The sequence below is a fragment of the Priapulus caudatus genome, unplaced genomic scaffold (genome assembly GCF_000485595.1).
Source record: "Priapulus caudatus unplaced genomic scaffold, Priapulus_caudatus-5.0.1 Scaffold72, whole genome shotgun sequence".
NCBI classification, from domain to species: domain Eukaryota; kingdom Metazoa; phylum Priapulida; class Priapulimorpha; order Priapulimorphida; family Priapulidae; genus Priapulus; species Priapulus caudatus.
The window spans coordinates 728,821-749,938 of NW_014577133.1; the positions used below are offsets into that span (position 1 = coordinate 728,821).

At 45.4% G+C, this 21,118-nt stretch overlaps 1 protein-coding gene across 1 annotated transcript in view; it reads right to left on the minus strand.

Moving 5' to 3' along the window:
* The window catches only part of LOC106821419 (sodium- and chloride-dependent glycine transporter 1-like), a 45,609-nt gene that overhangs the window by 12,314 nt on the left and 12,177 nt on the right, over positions 1-21,118 (minus strand). The window contains exons 4-10 of the mRNA XM_014826207.1: positions 13,047-13,203; positions 12,067-12,199; positions 8,144-8,198; positions 7,509-7,585; positions 4,839-4,942; positions 4,432-4,556; positions 1,559-1,671 (exon numbers count right to left, since the gene is read on the minus strand). Of these exons, the coding sequence (XP_014681693.1) occupies positions 1,559-1,671; positions 4,432-4,556; positions 4,839-4,942; positions 7,509-7,585; positions 8,144-8,198; positions 12,067-12,199; positions 13,047-13,203 (764 nt within the window). The remainder of the gene's footprint in view (positions 1-1,558; positions 1,672-4,431; positions 4,557-4,838; positions 4,943-7,508; positions 7,586-8,143; positions 8,199-12,066; positions 12,200-13,046; positions 13,204-21,118) is intronic.

Genomic DNA, 21,118 nt, shown 5'->3' on the forward strand with positions numbered 1-21,118 from the left:
CATCACGCCAAGGCATTGTTACACACACACCCACACCCACGCACGCATGACACACAACCCACACCACACACGGCATGGGACCACACACCAGCACCACAACGTCATGTTCAGCAGCATGTACACCCACACTCCCACGCAACGCATGTACACACACACACACACACGCACGCATGTAACCCACATCCAGCGCATGTACACACCACGCACACCACTCAGCATGTACACAACAACCACACACGCACGCAGTACCCACACCCACGCACGCATGCACACACACACACACCCACACCCACGCACGCATGTACACACACACCCACACCCACGCACGCATGTACACCCACACCCACACCCACGCACGCATGTACACACCCACCCACACCCACGCACGCATGTACACACACACCCACACCCACGCACGCAATCACCCACACGTGTATGCACGCACGCACATATGCAAACGAAACTATTAGTGGCAGACACCGGAGGTTTAGAAGAAACTCTACAGCAAATCAAGTGAAGACTGAGAATGAGAACTAAGGCTGAACGAAAGATAATGTGTTCTATAATGTCACACCTCCGTCCAGGTTCATCCAACAACACCGAGTCTCCACGTGACATATATGTACATGCATGCATATAGTGACATAAAGGATAGCACTTCAATCACTGCAAACCAAACAGAATTAAACTAAATCTAGATACGGAAGCTCACACCTGTAAGGAGAGCATGTGCATGAACAGCAGCAATCAGGAAGTAAGGTACGCGCGAATCGCCGTGACATTGCGCCCGTGAACATACAACCCTCACCGAAATTCCAACTAATAACATCGTTTCCCAGATGAGTAACACTTTTCACATAATCACTCAGCTATCCTCCGGGTATCATTCTACCGTAACCCATCACCGTATAGAGAAGCCCCAACCCTTACCTCAGTCATCCTCCACAGTATACGTTACTCTGCCCCTTCATCATGCTTTTATACTAGCTATTAATCCTACTTGCTCCTATGTGTTCCTAATCTCCATTATCTAAAGCTCAGCCTAGCCCTCGCCATGTAGTAGTGTCCCCAACCATCTTGATCCATCTATTATTGCCAGCTACTACTAATAATATTCTATTACCAACTGCTATGTAGTGACCCTAGACCTTGATGTTACATACACTACCGCTATATCCCGACTCATCTATCTATCGGGGTTCCTTCCTGCACTACAGCGTCCTTGATGTTACATACACTACCGCTATATCTCGACTCATCTATCTATCGGGGTTCCTTCCTGCACTACAGCGTCCTTTCTTCCTGCACTACAGCGTCCTTGATGTTACATACACTACCGCTATATCTCGACTCATCTATCTATCGGGGTTCCTTCCTGCACTACAGCGTCCTTCTAGTGCTGCATTATTCGCTACCATAGGGGGCGCCACCCGTGGTTATTAACATTAAGCGACACACGATCACACGCCCATCCCATGCTGCGTTATTCGTTACACATGGCGCACCACCCGCGGTTATTCACGTCTAGCGAAGTGCAGGGTGTGTAGGCACAACCAACCTGTGATCCCATGCCCAGGGTGAGGATCATGGAAAAGAAGAGGATGGACCACAGAGCCGATATAGGCAACCGTGTCAGTGCTTCTGGGTACGCGATAAACGCAAGTCCAGCCCCTATAATCAACAGGGCAAAAACACGGCATGAAAACTAAAATGAAGCCATCGCGTGCTATAGCGTGCGAAGTGACGAGGTGGTGGTCCGGTGCAAAGGGGACATGGAGATCGCCGTGATGTGACGTCGCTGGTTCAACTGTGATGTGCACAAAATTAACAACAACACGAAAACAAAAGGTCAACAAACAGTAACACTCACGGCAATACCTGCATTGCAACCAGTGGACCTTGTTAAAAACAGCATAAATAGTTGCCACCGTTGTAAGTCTGAGATTTCATCACTTTTGCGCGATACTTCATGCACAAAGTACACACCATACTAGACACACGATATTGGTAATTATTCATGACGTTTCTAACAACAGACCACTGGAACCTATCTATATGTAACTTTTAGGTTAGATATCACAGGACAAAATACCATTCTATACCATCACAACTGTATCAGAAATACATTATGATAATTAAATTGTATACAACATTGCTATAACCTACTCCTGATAGCACGTATGTCTGGTAATCAGCTCAGGGTCCTCGCATTTAATCCAGCATTTTTACCCTCAACTGAGTAGCTTGTGATGATGCATGGGCCATTTCTTACAAACACAGGCACATTCATAACAAAGGGCAATACAAACAAAGTCAATGCCACATTGGCTAACTAAGAAATAATGATGATGATAGATAATGCTAATAATGATAACAATTACAATAATTGAAAATGAAAATTTTTTCACGGACAACCTTTCGGGTAGATGCGTACCTTGTGATAAATATGTCACTCACGTCATGAAATAGTATAGTATATATAGTATATAGTATATGGTATATGGTACTGTGTAGCCCCGTTATAACGCAATGGTTGGGGTCCATAAAATGTCATAGCAAAAAAGGCGGGGTTATATATACGGGGGCTATATAAGAGCAAAAAAGGGGGTCCAACGACTCATCGCGTTATATCCGAATTCGCGTAAAATCGGGGTTCCACTGTATATAGTATATGGTATATAGTATATGGTATATATAGTATATGGTATATAGTACCGAAGTGTGACGTCACGTTGGCAAGACAACGTACGAGCTGGTTCTACACAAGCCACTGGCTCCATAACATAATACTGCGTGAAAATGTTGTGCGTACGTAAAACACGAGTGTGTGCGCTGCAGACAGCGGTAAAGCATCGGTAGCAAGTCGATCTTACAATATTTAATGAATTTTAAAAAAAAAAATTGTTAAAATTTTTTTTTTATTTTTTTCTTTTCTTTCTTTGCTTTTCACTTCCATCCTTGGGATCTATAAACTCAATAATGCACTCTCAGTGATGTAACATCGGACAAAACAGGGACACGCATTAATGGTAAGAGCATATGGATTGTGGTAGAACAGTTAGTTCCGTTGTCATCCAACGTACGTCATCACTTCGTATCTATATATATATAGTTAATATATATATATTATTATATATATAATTATTCAAGTAATAAAGAACAATTATTGTCTTTATTAACTCCTGATATATATATATATATGCACACACCCGCGCACAGATGCCTAACTACCGTCGCATGCAATATATAAAGAAAACAGAACGTGGGGTTTTTAATACTGCAAACGACTGCTGGAGTGACGACTAGCTACTACGTGAATTATGGACATCGACGACGACGACGACGATGGCTCACGGAGACTACACATAGCTAGTGCTCTCTAACATACGTCTCACTATAGTAACGCCGTCGTCCTAGAGTGCCTTCCTATAGATGACAACCATCACCGCCACAACTCATGCGTGCCTGTGACATCGTTGGCACCACCTGGTAGGTAGGAATCAAGAAAAAACGCGCGCGTGCGTCGAGGTACCTGCGTGCCCATGCCGAGGGTCACCAGCATGGAGAAGAACAGGATGGACCAGATCTGAGACATGGGCAGCTGAGCCACTGCCTCGGGGTATGCGATGAAGGCCAATCCTGCGCCTGCAACCGCGACATCCGTGACAAAATAATTTGCACATGCACAACGCATAAACGCGCGTGGCAGCGAGCACGCAGCACGTGTATATGTACGTACGTCGACACGCACGCACGCACGCACGCACGCACGCACACGCTAGTATGGCACGACCATCATAGACATCACCTGTGATGAAGCTGCAAAACTATTACGAGTTGTAATTTCAAAATTACAACATGCGTGACGAAGATGCCAATGTTAAGAAAAACAAGGTTGATCTGAATATAATGCTGTATACTACACACTACGCCCAACCAGATGCTATGTATGTCATACAGCCAAGCCTGCGGTCCAGAGCTTGATAAGCCTTTATAAAAAATGCTGTCACTGTACTGTGTAAAAACGAAATATTGAAACATTATCTTTATCAACATGATAGCAGTGTTTGCCAGCTGGTCTGAATGCACTGACATCTAACCACCCATACCGTGAACTTTGTAAAATAATTTTAGTTATGTCGCTTATAGCAACAGCTCTCTTTCAAACTCATTTCTTTTATAAATAATATATATATATATACAATAATATCAGGAGTGGATAATAGAGATAATAATCTACTCCTGATAATATAATATACGCATACACATATAGATGTTATAGAAGATTATAAAACATACCAACGCATTATTAATAAATTAATCTTTAAATACAATAGATACAATTATACTCAAATAATTAAACCGATCCGATTTACACCAATAACAAATACGTTGTTGTTCGTACATCAACGACATCGTCTCCATGGTTACCTTTATCTGCGACGTGTTCGACGGCTACTCCCAGCTGATTGGCCATGAAGCCGATAATGCAGAAGATGACAAATCCGGCGTAGAAGCTCGTCAGACAGTTGGCCAGCGCCACCACCAGTGCATCACTGCAAACACGCAAACCGTCGATCAGTGGTTGCCATGGCGATACTCTGGCCCCCGCCCCCGTGCCAGCACCACCACCGCCACCGCCACGTGCCGACGGCTAACCAGCAAACTGCTCATGACGCCTTCTAGCGTCACTGGGTGCGGTGGGTGAGTGGCGATACCAGTGCACAAGTGGCTTCTGGAGGTCGTGTGTGACTAGGGGTGCCACCTGGTGGACGACGTGGTCGTCATGTTAGTCCGCGCGCTCGCGTGTCTGTGGCTCACCTGGCAACTATACGTACCGATAGCAATTGTTGTGAAACTTGTTGTAGGACGCCAGAGTTATAAGGCCTCCCCAACACGGGGACAGTGAGAAGAAAATCTGAACTGCTGCGTCACCCCACACCTGGACAGACAAAAATAAAAACACTGCCTGTCAGTGACCACTGTGACGTGGGCAACACCAAGCTCCCGACCTCCGATCTCCTCGTCAACACGCTGCCCAGTAGGTGGCGTGACAGACAGCGTGACTGCGGATTCCATCGATCAGCTGTGCGAGGCACTGGCAACTGCGGTTAATTACTAGACAGAGGTTAGAGATACGCCAATGCAACGCTGAGTCACCCACCGTCGGTCGAGACGTAAGCGGCCTGCAAGATGATTCATCGTTAGAAGTGCAAATAGATCCAACAGATACAAATTCAATTAATAGATTATTACGTGCATCTTGAATCCTCTAGATCACTTGGCTGGAATCGATTTGCGTAGCTAGGGCCCCTGCACCCAAGCCCGTAACTGTTTCATCTTAAAAACAACTTCAGATTCTCAAAACTTAATTTAGAAACAATGAGCAATGGACAGAGCTAACTCCACAGAGCTAGAATGGGATCTCACGGCACTGCAACGTGAATCCATAATGAAGGATTGTGCGAATTGCCGTGGTTAGAAATTCTTGTTGTGGGGTTGTGCCGACAAAGGCCAGCTACACAAGTTGGACCAGGATGTACACATGCCTAGAATCAAGACAGCGATTAGGAGAAGTGGAAATGGGTTACGGAATTGGTGGTATTTTGCTTGCAAGGTTACAGTGATTTTTCGTCTCACCAGCAGTCACGTTTCACTGGCCAGACCACTATCAACCTTTACACACGACACGGATACACTTCCATCTACCCACAAATTCAAACTTAAGAGAGAGAGAGAGAGAGAGACAGCAGGAAGTTAACACAGATTAGGCTAGGGGAGAGAGAAGGGCGGAGGAGAGAGTGAGAGGGAGAGAGGAATATATATATTAGAGAGAAACAGAAAGACAGACACGAGAGAGATGAGCGAGAAAGAAATGAGAGAGAGGGGGAGGGAGGGAGATAAAAAAAGATGGGGAGAGAGCAAATGAGATGTAGGAGAGTACCGGTTATTTATTCTGCCGTAAACATGCTCCCGGCGTGGGATAAACACACAATCAACACGACCTAGAAACCTGCTGGCTCTTAAGCCACGAAGTCATGAAGCCATCACTACGTCACACACACGTGAGCCCCCAGCTTCCGTGAGCCCTATTCACTGCTTTCTCAGCTTCCACAAACCCTCTCTACGCGACTGGTTCCTCAGGTTCCACAAGCCCTCTCTACGTCACTGCTTTCTCAGCTTCCGCAAGCCCTCTCTACCTCACTGCTTTCTCAGCTTCTGCAAGTCCTCTCTACATCACTGGTTCATCAGCTTCCCCAAGCCCTCTCTACGTCACTGCTTTCTCAGCTTTCGCAAGCCCTCTCTACGTCACTGCTTTCTCAGCTTCCACAAGCCCTGCTGCTACGTCACGTGCTTTCTCAGCTTCCACAAGCCCTCTCTAGCGTCACTGCTTTCTCAGCTTTCCACAAGCCCTCTCTACGTCACGGCTTTCTCAAGCTTCCACAAGCCCTCTCTACGTCACTGCCTTTCTCCAGCTTCCACAAGCCCTCTCTACGTCACTGCTTTCTCAGCTTCCCACAAGCCTCTCTCTACGTCACTGCTTTCTCAGCTTCCACAAGCCCTCTCTACGTCACTGCTTTCTCAGCTTCCACAAGCCCTCTCTACGTCACTGGTTCTCAGGCTTCTTGAGCCCTTCTACGTCACTGCTTTCTCAGCTTTCGCAAGCCCTCTCTACGTCACTGCTTTCTCAGCTTCCACAAGCCCTCTCTACGTCACTGCTTTCTCAGCTTCTGCAAGCCCTCTCTACGTCACTGCTTTCTCAGCTTTCGCAAGCCCTCTCTACGCCATTGCTTCCTCAGCTTCCACAAGAGCCCTCTCTACGTCACTGCTTTTCTCAGCTTCCACAAGCCTCTCTACCGTCCAAGCTGGTTTCTCAGCTTCCACAAGCCCTCTCTACGTGCACTGCTTTCTCAGCTTCCACAAGCCTCTCTACGTCACTGCTTTCTCTAGCTTCCACAAGCCTCTCTACGTCACTGCTTTCTCAGCTTCTGCAAGCCTCTCTACGTCACTGCTTTGCTCAGTTTCGCAAAGCGCTCTCTCGTCATCGCTTTCTCAGCTTCCACAAGCCCTCTCGTACGTCACTGCTTTTCTCTCAGCTTCCACAAGCCCTCTCTACGTCACTGCTTTCTCAGCTTCCACAAGCCCTCTCTACGTCACTGCTTTCTCAGCTTCCACAAGCCCTCTCTACGTCACTGCTTTCTCAGCTTCCACAAGCCCTCTCTACGTCACTGCTTTCTCAGCTTCTGCAAGCCCTCTCTACGTCACTGCTTTCTCAGCTTTCGCAAGCCCTCTCTACGTCACTGCTTTCTCAGCTTCCACAAGCCCTCTCTACGTCACTGCTTTCTCAGCTTCTGCAAGCCCTCTCTACGTCACTGCTTTCTCAGCTTTCGCAAGCCCTCTCAACGCCATTGCTTCCTCAGTTTCCGTGGGCCCTCTCTACGTCACTGCTTCCTCAGCTTCCGCCCTTATACAAGCGGCGATTATTTACTGCGGCAGCTTCCCATCACTAACGAGCTTGTGACAACTATGTGGAAAAACAAGTTGGCTTCCCTTGTGGCAGCCTTTTCAGCACCAGAGCTGAAAACTGCCAGGCAGCTGGATAAATGTTGTGACGGACAGTGGCACTGACCTTGGATAAATACAGATTAGTGGGGCTGTGGAAAAACAAGCACCGAGTGACCTCACTTCTATTGACCCCCGTGGCGGTGATCTAGTATCAGTGGAGGCAGTAGTGGCAGTGATTGTGGCATTGATAGGAAATGAGGAGATTCTGCAGAATAGAGGATAGTGTGTGATGATAGAGGGGAGGAGTCTATACTGCGGCGGGATAGTGGATGTGTGTGTCGGCAGCGGTGTGGGGGGTCTATCCTGGGTCGCGGGCCTCCTAACAATCCACAGTTTAAATAAACCTAAGAAGCAAAACTCCGCGATGTTTAATTTTCAGTCCGAATCCTAAACCTCGATCATTTGCCAGTCCACACTCCCGCACATTACGTGTAACGCGCGGCGTAAGTCACATCCTACTAGCTAGCAAGCCGAGCACCGGCACGCCTTACCTTAGCTTCAGTGAGTCGGCTGCCACTGTGGGGTGAGGTAGTACTCTATGCGCCATCGAGGATCCGGGTAGGGTGAGGCCACGCACGAAGACAGGATGGTGAGAACGCACGTAGGGGAACGTAGCCGTGAAAATAGACTGCCTGCAAATATGCAGAGCAGCAACGACAACATCAGCTACCGCGCAGCGGCGGACGCAGGCAGCGGCCGCTGACCCTCAAGAATAGAAAATGTAATTACTATTATTTATTATTAAGTGGATCATCGCGCATTAGCCGTGGCGTCTGGGTTGGCAAGTGTCGCAACCTGGACATTGGATCTGGGGCAGAATGTGCTGTTCCTCGTAGTGGCGATTATCTGCACTTCTTTGGCAGTGTGGTGGCCAGGGAGTTCCTGAGGTTCTTCTCAAGACGCAATTCTTTATAGAGCCATGGACTCCAATCACTCACTGGTACAACTTTCGTCTTAGTGCTCAGCATCCTGCGTAATCTCGATGTCCAAATCTTTGTACTTGGTGAGTTGTCTCTTTCCTTCACCATAATGTTATAGTATCATACTGGTACGGCTACGTCAAATAAGCAGGCATCGTTTCTTTCTGTTGTGGAGCGGCTATATGCAGGGCGGTTTTGCAGGTATCGAACGATCTGTCTGCACTCAATATCCCAATTATGGTAGCATCTCCGCTGTTGGTAACTGGTCTTGGAGTATGTTCATACCACTTTCAGGTACTTGCTCATTAAGTTCACTGCAGATTGACAGTGCAAATAGCTGATACGCCTGTTATGGCGGTTTTATGTACTCGGTTAGGCCAGCACTGTGGCATCCAAGAATTAATGACGTGGCTGAGCCTCATTATAATAATAATATAATAATTATTATTTTATTTCTGCTATTATTACTATCATCGCATCATCATCATCATGCCCATCTTACATATGATAATTATAATGATAATTATACTAACAGCAATAGTACCGATAATGATAATAATAGTTATAACCATTGGGTTTTTTAAGTGGGTTCATAACGGAAGCAGTACTAATTGATTACGAAATGCGCCTTCTGGTGCGCGTGGCACAACACTGTTATCATGCTTCGTTCTTACGATCAAGCACACGGCAAATCAACAGCCGTTATTTGCCAGTCCGTTGCTTCCGGGTGCTGCGAGGTGGCGGTGTTGTTTATTTAGCAAAGTGATTAGCCGCACTAGGGGGTTCACAAGATCCTGGTTCATGATCAAGGCTCGTTTGTATTAGCACTGCACTAAAAAATATCAATTTCTACACGGGCTGTTAGCACGTGGCCTTCATTAATGCCATCCTTCTAACCGCGTTACTATAGCTAGCTGGTAAAAAGGTCTATTTACCACGGTACACCCTATCGTATCGGAAACAGTGGAAACTGAAGACATCTATCTGTTAGAAACTTTTGGTAAAATCAAACGAGTCCACCACAAAGAGCCAAATTTTGTGACGAGTATTGCGCACGTGATTGTTTCAATAACAGAAGGAATCACACATTAGTTTGTGACAGCAGATGGCAGCTATAAGAGCTTAATTCTTCTCAACATATTGAGCATGCTACAGGTTTTACAGATGATTCTTTTGAACAAATATAGGTCTATAAATCTTGTGTGTCTGGAAGCAGCCTTTTTGTTATCAATGGCAGATTGAATTGGCCGCTGTGAAGTAAGCATGCAGGACTCACATGAACAGGATTGGTAGTTGCAAATTAACATGTAAATAGCATTTGACGAGCAGTTTAGGAGCGCAGTAATCTTAGTAGCATCATGCACCGCGTGCAGTCAGTTTATAACAGATAAAAGATAAGGTTCTCTTGAGCAAGCTGCCTCAGTCCAGAAAGATCATCACGACGGGGGTGAACATGAAAAACGCATTTGATGAATTGATTTGGGAGAAAGAACAGTGTTTCTAGACGATCTGCAGCCCGGATATACGCGCGAAGCGCAAACAGCGCCGCTCGCGCGCCTTTTCATCCAATTCGCTGCCCTCTATGTAGAACTAACTACTCGAAGCCCCTGGGTACTACAGAAAGCGCGATAATCGGTCAATTGAGCAGTTCTGGCGATTGCAGAAGCCTTTCGACTCTGCACGTAGGGCGAGAATAAATCCAATGGTCGTAATTGCTAATTTTTTTGGTCGGCGCTTTTACGTTTTCCCTCTAGAAAAGCGATTTTCAATTTATTGAATTTAACGGCCCTGAAGTTATTCTCGTACATATGGCGTCCCATAGATGGCGCGACGAGGCTCTCTTCGAGGGATTTTCCAGAGAATTTTCCACACCAGGAACGGCGAATAGGCTTAGACTGCCCCGCGGTGGAGAGTTCGACACGCTGCACTAACTATAAGTTTAGTGTAGGCGAAAGAGACTTGGCCGAATTAACGTCCGTACCAGTCTAACTCGAAACGTGACGTCGGCTTTTCATTATCGTAGCCATGTTGGTTCCCCTGACTTCATTGGCTAAGCCCGTTGATTGATGTTTGTTTAGACTCAGAAATTCCCACTAACGTTCTCTGGCAAAAAGAACCGGCCGCCGGTGGCGTCCGCCGTATGTGCTCCCACAGCAGAATCAGTGCGGCGTCTGAAGGTCTACGAATGTTAAGAATTAACTGCGCAAAACCTTTCTGCATTTAACGTTGCGCAAAACTTTTTCAATATCCGTAGGTGAAACAGAGTAGGCCTAGCCCTATAACGGCTATAGTATAGAAAACATTAAAGAATTTTGTACTAAGTAAATACATTTACCACTGTTGGATGAGTATTTCTTTTAAAATCGTATGAAATACAGCGAGTGTATTTAGTTAGCATTATATCTCTATTGAAACGCTTCAAGTGCCTGTGCCTTCAGTCTATGGAAAACTACGAAGGTCGGAGAGTTGCGCCGTCACGTACACGCGCCGGCGAGAGAGCCGCCGCGACCGAAGACCCTTATTAATCCTTATTAACCCCGTGCGGCAGAGCGAGCGAGAGCGAGAGAGAGAGAGAGACAGACTGTGGGAGTGCGAGAAAGAGAGAAAGAGAGTGGGAGAACGCCAGATAAGGTACGAAAATACGGCAGGTGACGGTACGACGGCGACGATGTACAAACGCGTGTCAATCCATAATCGGAAAGCCCCGCCCTCCAAAGCCGATGTAGCCGAGCCGATGTACGTGTTCCGAAAACTGCGCGATGTTAGGCTGCCCGCTATATGCATTCGCGCAGCGACCGCCTTCCTTCGGCGCGCGAATGCGTACAGCGGGAGCTATAGCTATATACATCCCGCGGTCGCGTGCGCCCAGTCCCGCGGAAGTGCGCGGCTTAACCGCTTTCGGCGGTCGTGGAACAACGCATCTTCTGCGCAAGGCCATCTTGTATCCGGTCTCTCTGGTTTTTGTAAATCATATAAATAAACACAGTTACTCAACTTATGGCAAAACTTCTCTTCACGGTTGTTTTTCTATTGGGGTTGCATGGGGGGTATTTACAAAACCAACGCCATGTAAACTAAACCAATGCCAACCGATGAAGACGGTACTTAAATTGACTACGTCACAAATTTTCTATGATGTATATTTGTAACATTTTTGTGACAATTTTTTTACATGAAAAGTAAGTACTAATGGCACTAAATGTATCCTCAAATTCTTACCTGATAAGATTTTTTTTCAACTAGTTAAAAATCCAAAAATCTGGCGATTTGATATATTTACCATGACATTAAATGCTTGCTATGGGCTATGTATGAGTCACGAGTGTTTGTTCACATCGAACGGAATAGCAAAATAGGAAGTATAATGCAGCAATTTTACCATAAAAAGTGAACAGAATCACTTACATTTTGTAAAAACGTGGACATAATTTTTTTACATTTATTATTTACGGTGACGTAAGTTCCTTGGACAAAGGAAGTTTAGGCAACTACGGACATCTTTGGGCTAATGTGATGGCTGATATTGGCCCACTGCAGAGATATGATATTATGTACATCATGAGAACATGTCAGCTCTTACCCGGCCCGATGTTTTGATTCCCTTCCACAGGCAGAGGGCGACGAGACACCAGGAGCCGAGCAAACACAGAGCTAGCTGCCACCGCACACCACCGAGGTAGTCCAAACCCTCAGATATGCCCAGCACGTGGTTACTGCAAAAATACACCAAAGAGACAATCAGCACACTGCTCTCTCTGTCTCTCTCTTCACTGCTTCCCTCCCCTACCTCTCATTTGCTTTCTTCCATCCCCACTTGCCTCCCTACTCCTCTCGCGCTATCTATTAAGGTAGCAAGATACATCAGCTACTTTGAGCGTAATCAGTAATTGACAACGACTGAATGTACATATCGTTTACCCACTAGTTTTTGCAGATTGGCTTAGACAGAGTGCATCTGGGCTATAACCGTATTATAAAACACATCCACGACTAACAGAACAAATTACCAGGACCAAGAGAAAGATACAAGTGTCCGTTCAGGAGAAATTCCTGGCTCACAAAATCCCATTCCTCACAAGCGCAAACTAAATTCTGACGCGTAGTTAGAGATCCCCAGGCACAAACTTAGAGTTCATACAATTTAACACAAATCATTGCAAAATACAGAGGATAAATATTGCAGGCAGTTACATATCTTTTTTTTACATTTTAATCTAACAACCTCTCACCACGCTCTGTAGCAATACTGCCAATCGAATTATTTTATCCCTGGCCAAGGTTAATTGAGTGATAAAAAAACAAAAAAACAATTAAATAATCAAGTTTTCAACCAAAAGCAAGAAGAAAGCATTGAATTTGGCACCGCAACAAATGTTACCTCTCTCAGCTTACCTACAATGTGCGACTCTGAGATTGCAACAACAACAACAACAGCAACAACAACAACAACAACAACAACAACAACAACAACAACAACAACAACATCATCATCATCATCATCATCATCATCATCATCATCATCATCATCATCAATAAACAACGAGTAGTAGAACTACTCACTGGAAGTATTCATCGCTAGGCATCTTGGGTTTGATGGCGGACATGGACAGGTTCCTGTACAGTTCGCTGCCCACGTCATCCTCCGTCACGCACGTTCCGTTCTTCAGCATCGTTCCATTGAACAACGTGCAGTTCGCTGCACTGAACTTACTGCAAGCTGAAATATTACGACAACGACATTACGCCATGCAATGGTCACTGCACACAAGGAGAGACACGGCAGGGTGTCAAGATTGAAGAAGGGAAGGAGAGCCAGAGAGAGGGGGGAGGGAGAAGGGAAGCAAGTGAAAAGATATGTTGAGGGAGCGATAGTAGAGGGTCGCAGCAAAGAGAAATTAGAGGGAGGGAGAGAATGGAGAGGGAGAGATAAGAAATAGGAAGGGAGAGAAAGGAGAGGCACGCAGGGAAGATGCCCTCTCTACGTCACTGCTTCCTCAGCTTCCGCCCTTATACAAGCGGCGATTATTTACTCGCGCAGCTTCCCATCACTAACGAGCTTGTGACAACTATGTGGAAAACAAGTTGGCTTCCCTTGTGCAGCTTTTCAGCACCAGAGCTGAAAACTGCCAGGCAGCTGGATAAATGTTGTGACGGACAGTGGCACTGACCTTGGATAAATACAGATTAGTGGGGCTGTGGAAAAACAAGCACCGAGTGACCTCACCCTTCTATGACCCCGTGGCGGTGATCTAGTATCAGTGGAGGCAGTAGTGGCAGTGATTGTGGCATTGATAGGAAATGAGGAGATTCTGCAGAATAGAGATAGTGTGTGCCCTGCAGGATAGGGGTAGAGATTCTGTCCTCCGTGATAAGAAAGGGGTCTGTCCTGCAGGATAGAGGGAGAGAGTCTGTGCTGCAGGATAGAGGGAGGGAGTCTGTGCTGTAGGCTAAGAGGAGTCTGCACTGCAGGATAGGGTAGTTTTCTGTCCTACATGATAGGGGGAGGGAGTCTATACTGCGGCGGGATAGTGATGTGTGTGTCGGCAGGGGTGGGGGGTCTATCCTGGTCCGGCCTCCTACAATCCACAGTTTAAATAAACCTAAGAAGCAAAACACCGATGTTTAATTTTCAGTCCGAATCCTAAACCTCGATCATTTGCCAGTCACACTCCCGCACATTACGTGTAACCGCGCGTAAGTCACATCCTACTAGCTAGCAAGCTGAGCACCGGCACGCTTACCTTAGCTTCAGTGAGTCGGCTCCACTGTGGGGTGAGGTAGTACTCTATGCCCATCGAGGATCCGGGTAGGGTGAGGCCACGCACGAGCAGGATGGTGAGAACCACGTAGGGGAACGTAGCCGTGAAATAGACTGCCTGCAAATATCAGAGCAGCAACGACAACATCAGCTACCGCGCAGCCGGACGCAGGCAGCGCACGCTGACCCTCAAGAATAGAAAATGTAATTACTATTATTATTATTAAGTGGATCACGGCATTAGCCGGTGGCGTCTGGGTTGGCAGTGTCGCAACCTGGAACATGGATCTGGGGCAGAATGTGCTGTTCCTCGTAGTGCGATTATCTGCACTTCTTTGGCAGTGTGGTGGCCAGGGAGTTCCTTGAGGTTCTTCTCAAGACCATTCTTTATAGAGCCATGGACTCCAATCACTACTGGTACAACTTTCGTCTTAGTGCTCCACATCCTGCTAATCTCGATGTCCAAATCTTTGTACTTGGTGAGTTTGTCTCTTTCCTTCACCATAATGTTATAGTATCATCTGGTACGGCTACGTCAATGAGCAGGCATCGTTTTTCTTTCTTGTTGTGGAGCGCTATATCAGGGCGGTTTGCAGGTATCGAACGATCTGTCTGCACTCAATATCCCAATTATGGTAGCATCTCCGCTGTTGGTAACTGGTCTTGGAGTATGTTCATACCACTTCTCAGGTACTTGCTCATTAAGTTCACTGCAGATTGACAGTGCAAATAGCTGGATACCCTGTTATGGCGGTTTATGTACTCGGTTAGAGCCAGCACTGTGCATCCAAGAATTAATGACGTGGCTGAGCCTCATTATAATAATAATAATAATTATTATTTCGCGATTATTCCTATCTATCGCCAGCATCATATCATACCATCTTACATATATAATTATACTATGATAATTATACTAACACATAATAGTACCGATAATGATAATAATAGTTATATAAACCATTTGGGTTTTTTAACGTGGGTTCATAGACGCGACAGTAGTACTTGATATTATACGCGAAGATGCGCCTTCGTTGGCGCAGTGGGCAAACACTGTTATGCATGCTTTCGTTCTTACGATCAAGCATACGGCAAATACACAGCGTTATTTGCCTCAGTCCGTTGTCCGGGTGCTGCAAGGTGGGCGGTGTTGTTATTTAGCAAAGGATTAGCCGCTAGCGTAGGGGTTCACGAAGATCCTGGTTCATGAATCAGAGCTCGTTTTGTATTTAGCACTGCCTAAAAAATATCAATTTCTAGCACGGGCTGTTAGCAGCGTGGCCTTCATTAATGCCATCCTTACCTAACGACGCGTTAATAGCTTAGCTGGTAAAAAGGTTCTATACTCACGGTCACAACTATCGTATCGGAAACAGTGGAACTGAAAGACATCTACTGTAAAGTAAACTTTTGGTAAAATCAAACGAGTCCCACCATAAGACCAAATTTTGTGACGAGTATTGCCACTGGTGATTGTTTCAATAACAGAAGAATCAACATTAGTTTGTGACGCAGATGGAGCTATAGAAGCTTTAAATTCTTCGCAACATGATTGAGGCATCGCTACAGTTTACGAGAATCTTTGAACAAAAAGGTCTAATAAATCTGGTGTGTCTGGAACAGCCTTTTTGTTATCAATGGCAGATTGCAATTGCGCTGGTGAGTAACATGCAGACTCATGAACAGGATTGGTAGTTCCAAATTCATAGCTTAACATACATTGACGAGAAGTTTAGGAGCGAGTATCTAGTTAGCATCATGCACCGCGTGCAGTCAGTTATAACAATAAAATATAAGGTTCTCTTGAGCAAGCTGCCTCAGTCCAGAAAGATCATTCACGACGGGGGTGAACATGAAAAACGCATTTGATGAGTTGATTTGGAGAAAGAACAGTGTTTCTAGACGATCTGCAGCCCGGATATAACGCGCAGCGCAACAGCGCCGCTCGCGTCGCCTTTTCATCCAATTCGGCTGCCCTCTATGTAGAACTAACTACATCGAAGCCTCTCTGGTACTACAGAAAGCCGATAATCGGTCAATTGAGCAGTTCGGCGATTGCAGAAGCCTTTCGACTCTGCACGTAGGGCGAGAATAAATCAAAATGGTCGTAATTGCTAATTTTTTGGTCGGCGCTTTAACGTTTTCTCTAGAAAAGCGATTTTTCAATTATTGAATTTAACGCCCTGAAGTTTATTCTCGTACATATTGGCGTCCCATATTATGCGCGACAGGCTCTCGTCAGGCGATTTTCCAGAGAATTTTTCCACACCAGGAACGGCGAATAGGCTTAGACTGCCCGCGGTGGAGAAGTTCGACACGCTGCACTAACTATAAAGTTTAGTGTAGCGAAAGAGACTGGCCGAATTAACGTCCGTGACGCAGTCTAAACTCGAAAACGTGACTCGGCTTTTCATTATCGTAGCCATGTTGGTTCCCCTGACTTCATTGGCTAAGCCGTTGATTGATGTTTGTTTAGACTCAGAATCCCACTAGACGTTCTCTGGCAAAAAGAACCGCCGCCGGTGGCGCCGCCGTATGTGCCCCACAGCAGAATCATGCGGGCGTCTGAAGGTCTACGATGTTAAGAATTAACTGCGGCAAAACCTTTCTGCATTTAACGTTGCGCAAAACTTTTTCAATATCGTAGTTGAAACAGAGAGGCCTAGCCTATACGGCTATAGTATAGAAACATTAAGAATTTTGTACTAAGTAAATACATTACCGAACTGTTGGATGAGTATTTTTTTTAAAATCGTATGAAATACAGCGAGTGTATTTAGTTAGCATTATGTTCTATTGAAACGCTTCAAGTGCCTGTGCCTTCATCTATGGAAAACTACGAAGTCGGAGAGTGCGCCGCACGTACACACGCCGGCGAGAGAGCGCGCGCGAGCCGAAGACACTTATTAATCCTTATATTAACGCCGTGCGCAGACGAGCGAGAGCGAGAGAGAGAGAGAGACAGACTGTGGGAGTGAGAAAGAGAGAAAGAGAGTGGGAGAACGCCAGATAAGGTACGAAAATACGGCAGGTGACGACGGACGGCGACGAATGTACAAACGCGTGTCAACCATAATCGAAAGCCCCCCTCCAAAGCCGATGTAGCCAGCCGATGTACGTGTTCCGAAAACTGCGCGATGTTAGGCTGCCCGCTATATGCATTGGCCGCGCGCGCTCCTTCGGCGCGCGAATGCGTAGCAGCGGGGAGCTATAGCTATATACATCCTCGCGTCGCTGCCCCCATCCGCGAATGGCCGCTGTTAACCGCTTCGCGGTCCGTGGTAACAAGCATCTTCTGCGCAAGGCCATCTTGATCCGGTCTCTCTGGTTTTTGTAAATCATATAAATAAACACAGTTACTCACTTATGAAAACTTCTCTTCACGGTTGTTTTCTATTGGGTGCATGGGGGTATTTACAAAAACCAACGCGCCATGTAAACTAAACCAATGCCAACCGATGAAGACGGTCTTAAATGACTACGTCACAAATTTTCTATGATGTATATTTGTAACATTTGTGACAATTTTTTTACATGAAAAGTAAGTACTAATGGCACTAAATGTATCCTCAAATTCTTACCTGATAAGATTTTTTTCAACTAGTTAAAAATCCAAAAATCTGGCGATTGATATATTTACCATGACATTAAATGCCTTGCTATGGGCTATGTATGAGTCACGAGTGTTTTGTTCACATCGAACGGAATAGCAAAAAAGGAAGTATAATGCAGCAATTTAACTAAAAAGTGAACAGAATCACTTACATTTTGTAAAACGTGACATAATTTTTTTACATTATTATTTTACGGTGACGTAAGTTCCTGGTCAAAGGAAGTTTAGCGCAACTACGGACTTTGGGATCTTTGGCTAATGTGATGGCTGATATTGGCCCACTGCAGAGATATGATATTATGTACATCATGAGAACATGTCAGCTCTTACCCGCCGATGTTTTGATTCCCTCTCACAGGCAGAGGGGACGAGACACCAGAGCCCGAGCAAACACAGAGCTAGCTGCCACCGCACACCACACGAGGTAGTGCAAAACCGTCAGATATGCCCAGCACGTGGTTACTGCAAAAATACACCAAAGAGACAATCAGCACACTGCTCCTCTGTCTCTCTCTTCACTGCTTCCCTCCCTACCTCTCATTTGCTTTCTTCCATCCCCACTTGCCTCCCTACTGCCTCTCGCGCTATCTATTAAGGTAGCAAATACATCAGCTACTTTGAGCGTAAGTCAGTAAATATGACAACGACTGAAGTATCATATCGTTTACCCCCATAGTTTTTGCAGATGGCTTAACAGAGTGCATTGGGCTATAACGATTATAAACACTCACAACGACTAACAGAACAAATTACCAGGACAAGGAGAAAGATACAAGTGTCCGTTCAGGAGAAATTCCTGCTCACAAAAATCCCATTCTCACAAGCGCAAACTAATTCTGACGCGTAGTTAGAGATCCCCAGGCACAAACTTAGAGTTCATATCAATTTAACACAAATCATTGCAAAATACAGGGATAAATATTGCAGGCAGTTCACATATCTTTTTTTTTACATTTTAATCTAACAACCTCTCACGCACGCTCTGTACAATACTGCAATCGAATTATTTTCATCCCTGGCCAAGGTTAATTGAGTGATAAAAAAACAAAAAAACAATTTAAATAATCAAGTTTTCAACCAAAAAAAGCAAGATAAAGCATTGAATTGGCACCGCAACAAATGTTACCTCTCTCAGCTTACCTACAATGTGCGACTGTGAGATTGCAACAACAACAACAACAGCAACAACAACAACAACAACAAACAACAACAACAAACAACAACAACAAGAACATCATCATCATCATCATCATGCATCTCATCACATCATCACATCATCAATAAACAACGAGTAGTAGAACTACTCACTGGAAGTATTCATCGCTAGGCATCTTGGGTTTGATGGCGGACATGGACAGGTTCCTGTAGCAGTTCGTGCCACTCATCCTCCCGTCACACACGTTCCGTTCTTCAGCATCGTTCCATTTGAACAACGTGCAGTTCGCTGCACTGACTTACTGCAAGCTGAAATATTACGACAACGACTTTAACGCCATGCAATGTCACTCGCAGCACAAGGAAGAGACCCGGCAGGTGTCAAGATTGAAAGAAGGGAAGGAGAACCAGAGAGAGGGGGAGGGAGAAGGGAAGCAATTGTGAAAAGATATGTTGAGGGAGCGATAGTAGAGGGTCGCAGCAAAGAGAAATTAGAGGGAGGGAGAGAATGGAGAGGGAGAGATAAGAAATAGGAAGGGAGAGAAAGGAGAGGCACGCAGGGAAGATAAATGAGGGAGGGAATAGAGATAGGGGAGAGATAGAAGAGGATTTGTTCATAAGTCGAACATATGTACGTACGTATACAGTATTGTACAGTAGTGAAGTATATGTACGTGTGAACATCGAGTAACCTAGAAGTGTACATATACGTGTACGTGTACATACGTGTATATGTACGTGTATATACGTGTACGTGTACGTGTACGTGTACGTGTACGTGTACGTGTACGTGTACATATATACGTGTATTGTAAACATATATACGTGAACACAGGAGTTGGAGACAGGGAGCGATTTGTCTTTTTATACACTAATATAGGCGCGTTCACACTGGGGAATTAGCGGATGCAAATCTGAGCTAGATAACTACCAACGACTGCACCTAATGGCTTGTGTTACTGAGATCGAACACCGAACTCGAATCCCGGTCGTACATAGCCAAGTTTGTCAGACTCGTTGGCCCAGACTCCAGCCGTCTAATCATGATTTACCATGCCAGCGTTAGGTCCATGAAAGGGTCATACATTGAAGAATGTGTAATAACACTAGTCTAGCCAAGTCTCACAGCCAGGTCAGGCTACGCCGAATGTAAATACCTACTAAAAAAATAAAAAGCAACCTTCTACAAGCTTTATCTCTTCGCAAATCTCGGTATAACAACGCATTGCACCATTGGCCTCTATTTTAAGGGGCAGGTGTCAACTGAAGAGTAGGAAGAGTGAACGATATTATCACCACAAAACCCCTCATTAGCTGTGCGAAAACGCTAATGACGCACGGAGATACGCACGGAGACAGAGATGAGCGCGGAGACGTATAAAAAAAAAACTAACCAGAATTAAGCCGTTACTATGTATCCCTTGGATATACATAGCGGCAAACAGGATGTTTTTAGTGTGGCCCATTTAGAAACTGTTGAGCACACCCACGCACGCGCGTGTGGGAGGGGGGAGTACATGTGGCACTGCTGCATGTATGGTTGTACTAGGACTCTGCTGTTACTGAATCCTAACTAGTGCCGCAACAGCAACAGTGCTCATCTGCTGCTCTACTGTACTGGCTTTCGTTTCTGCAAAAGGTTGAAAGCCTGTTCTATCGCTAAACCGGCTACGTCATCATCAAAACTGTGTAGTAATAAATTAAACAAACTGTCAAACAATTTGGCTCAGCTGTGAGTAATAAATTAAACACATCTGCATTGCAGGTGTGCATGTTTATTAGAAAAGTGCCAGTTCACCCCCATGCATCAGTAATGGATTGCCCCCGGATTTTTGCCTACATTTCGGATGCCGGTAGCCATGCTAGCATGCAATTCAGGGTGCTATTAATATACAGACTGCTTTAGAAAATAATATGATTTAAGGAGTGTAAACCTTGTTCAACAAACTTTTGTCTTTGCAATTGAACTGCAAATGTAGCCTCACATCCACACAGGTATGGGCTCTAATAATAGCAAAAGCAGTTCAGTCCTTTGTTAACAGAACAGTCAACAAATCCATGTTGATATGCTATTATATGCGATGCTGCCTTCTCCTGTCTGAGTAA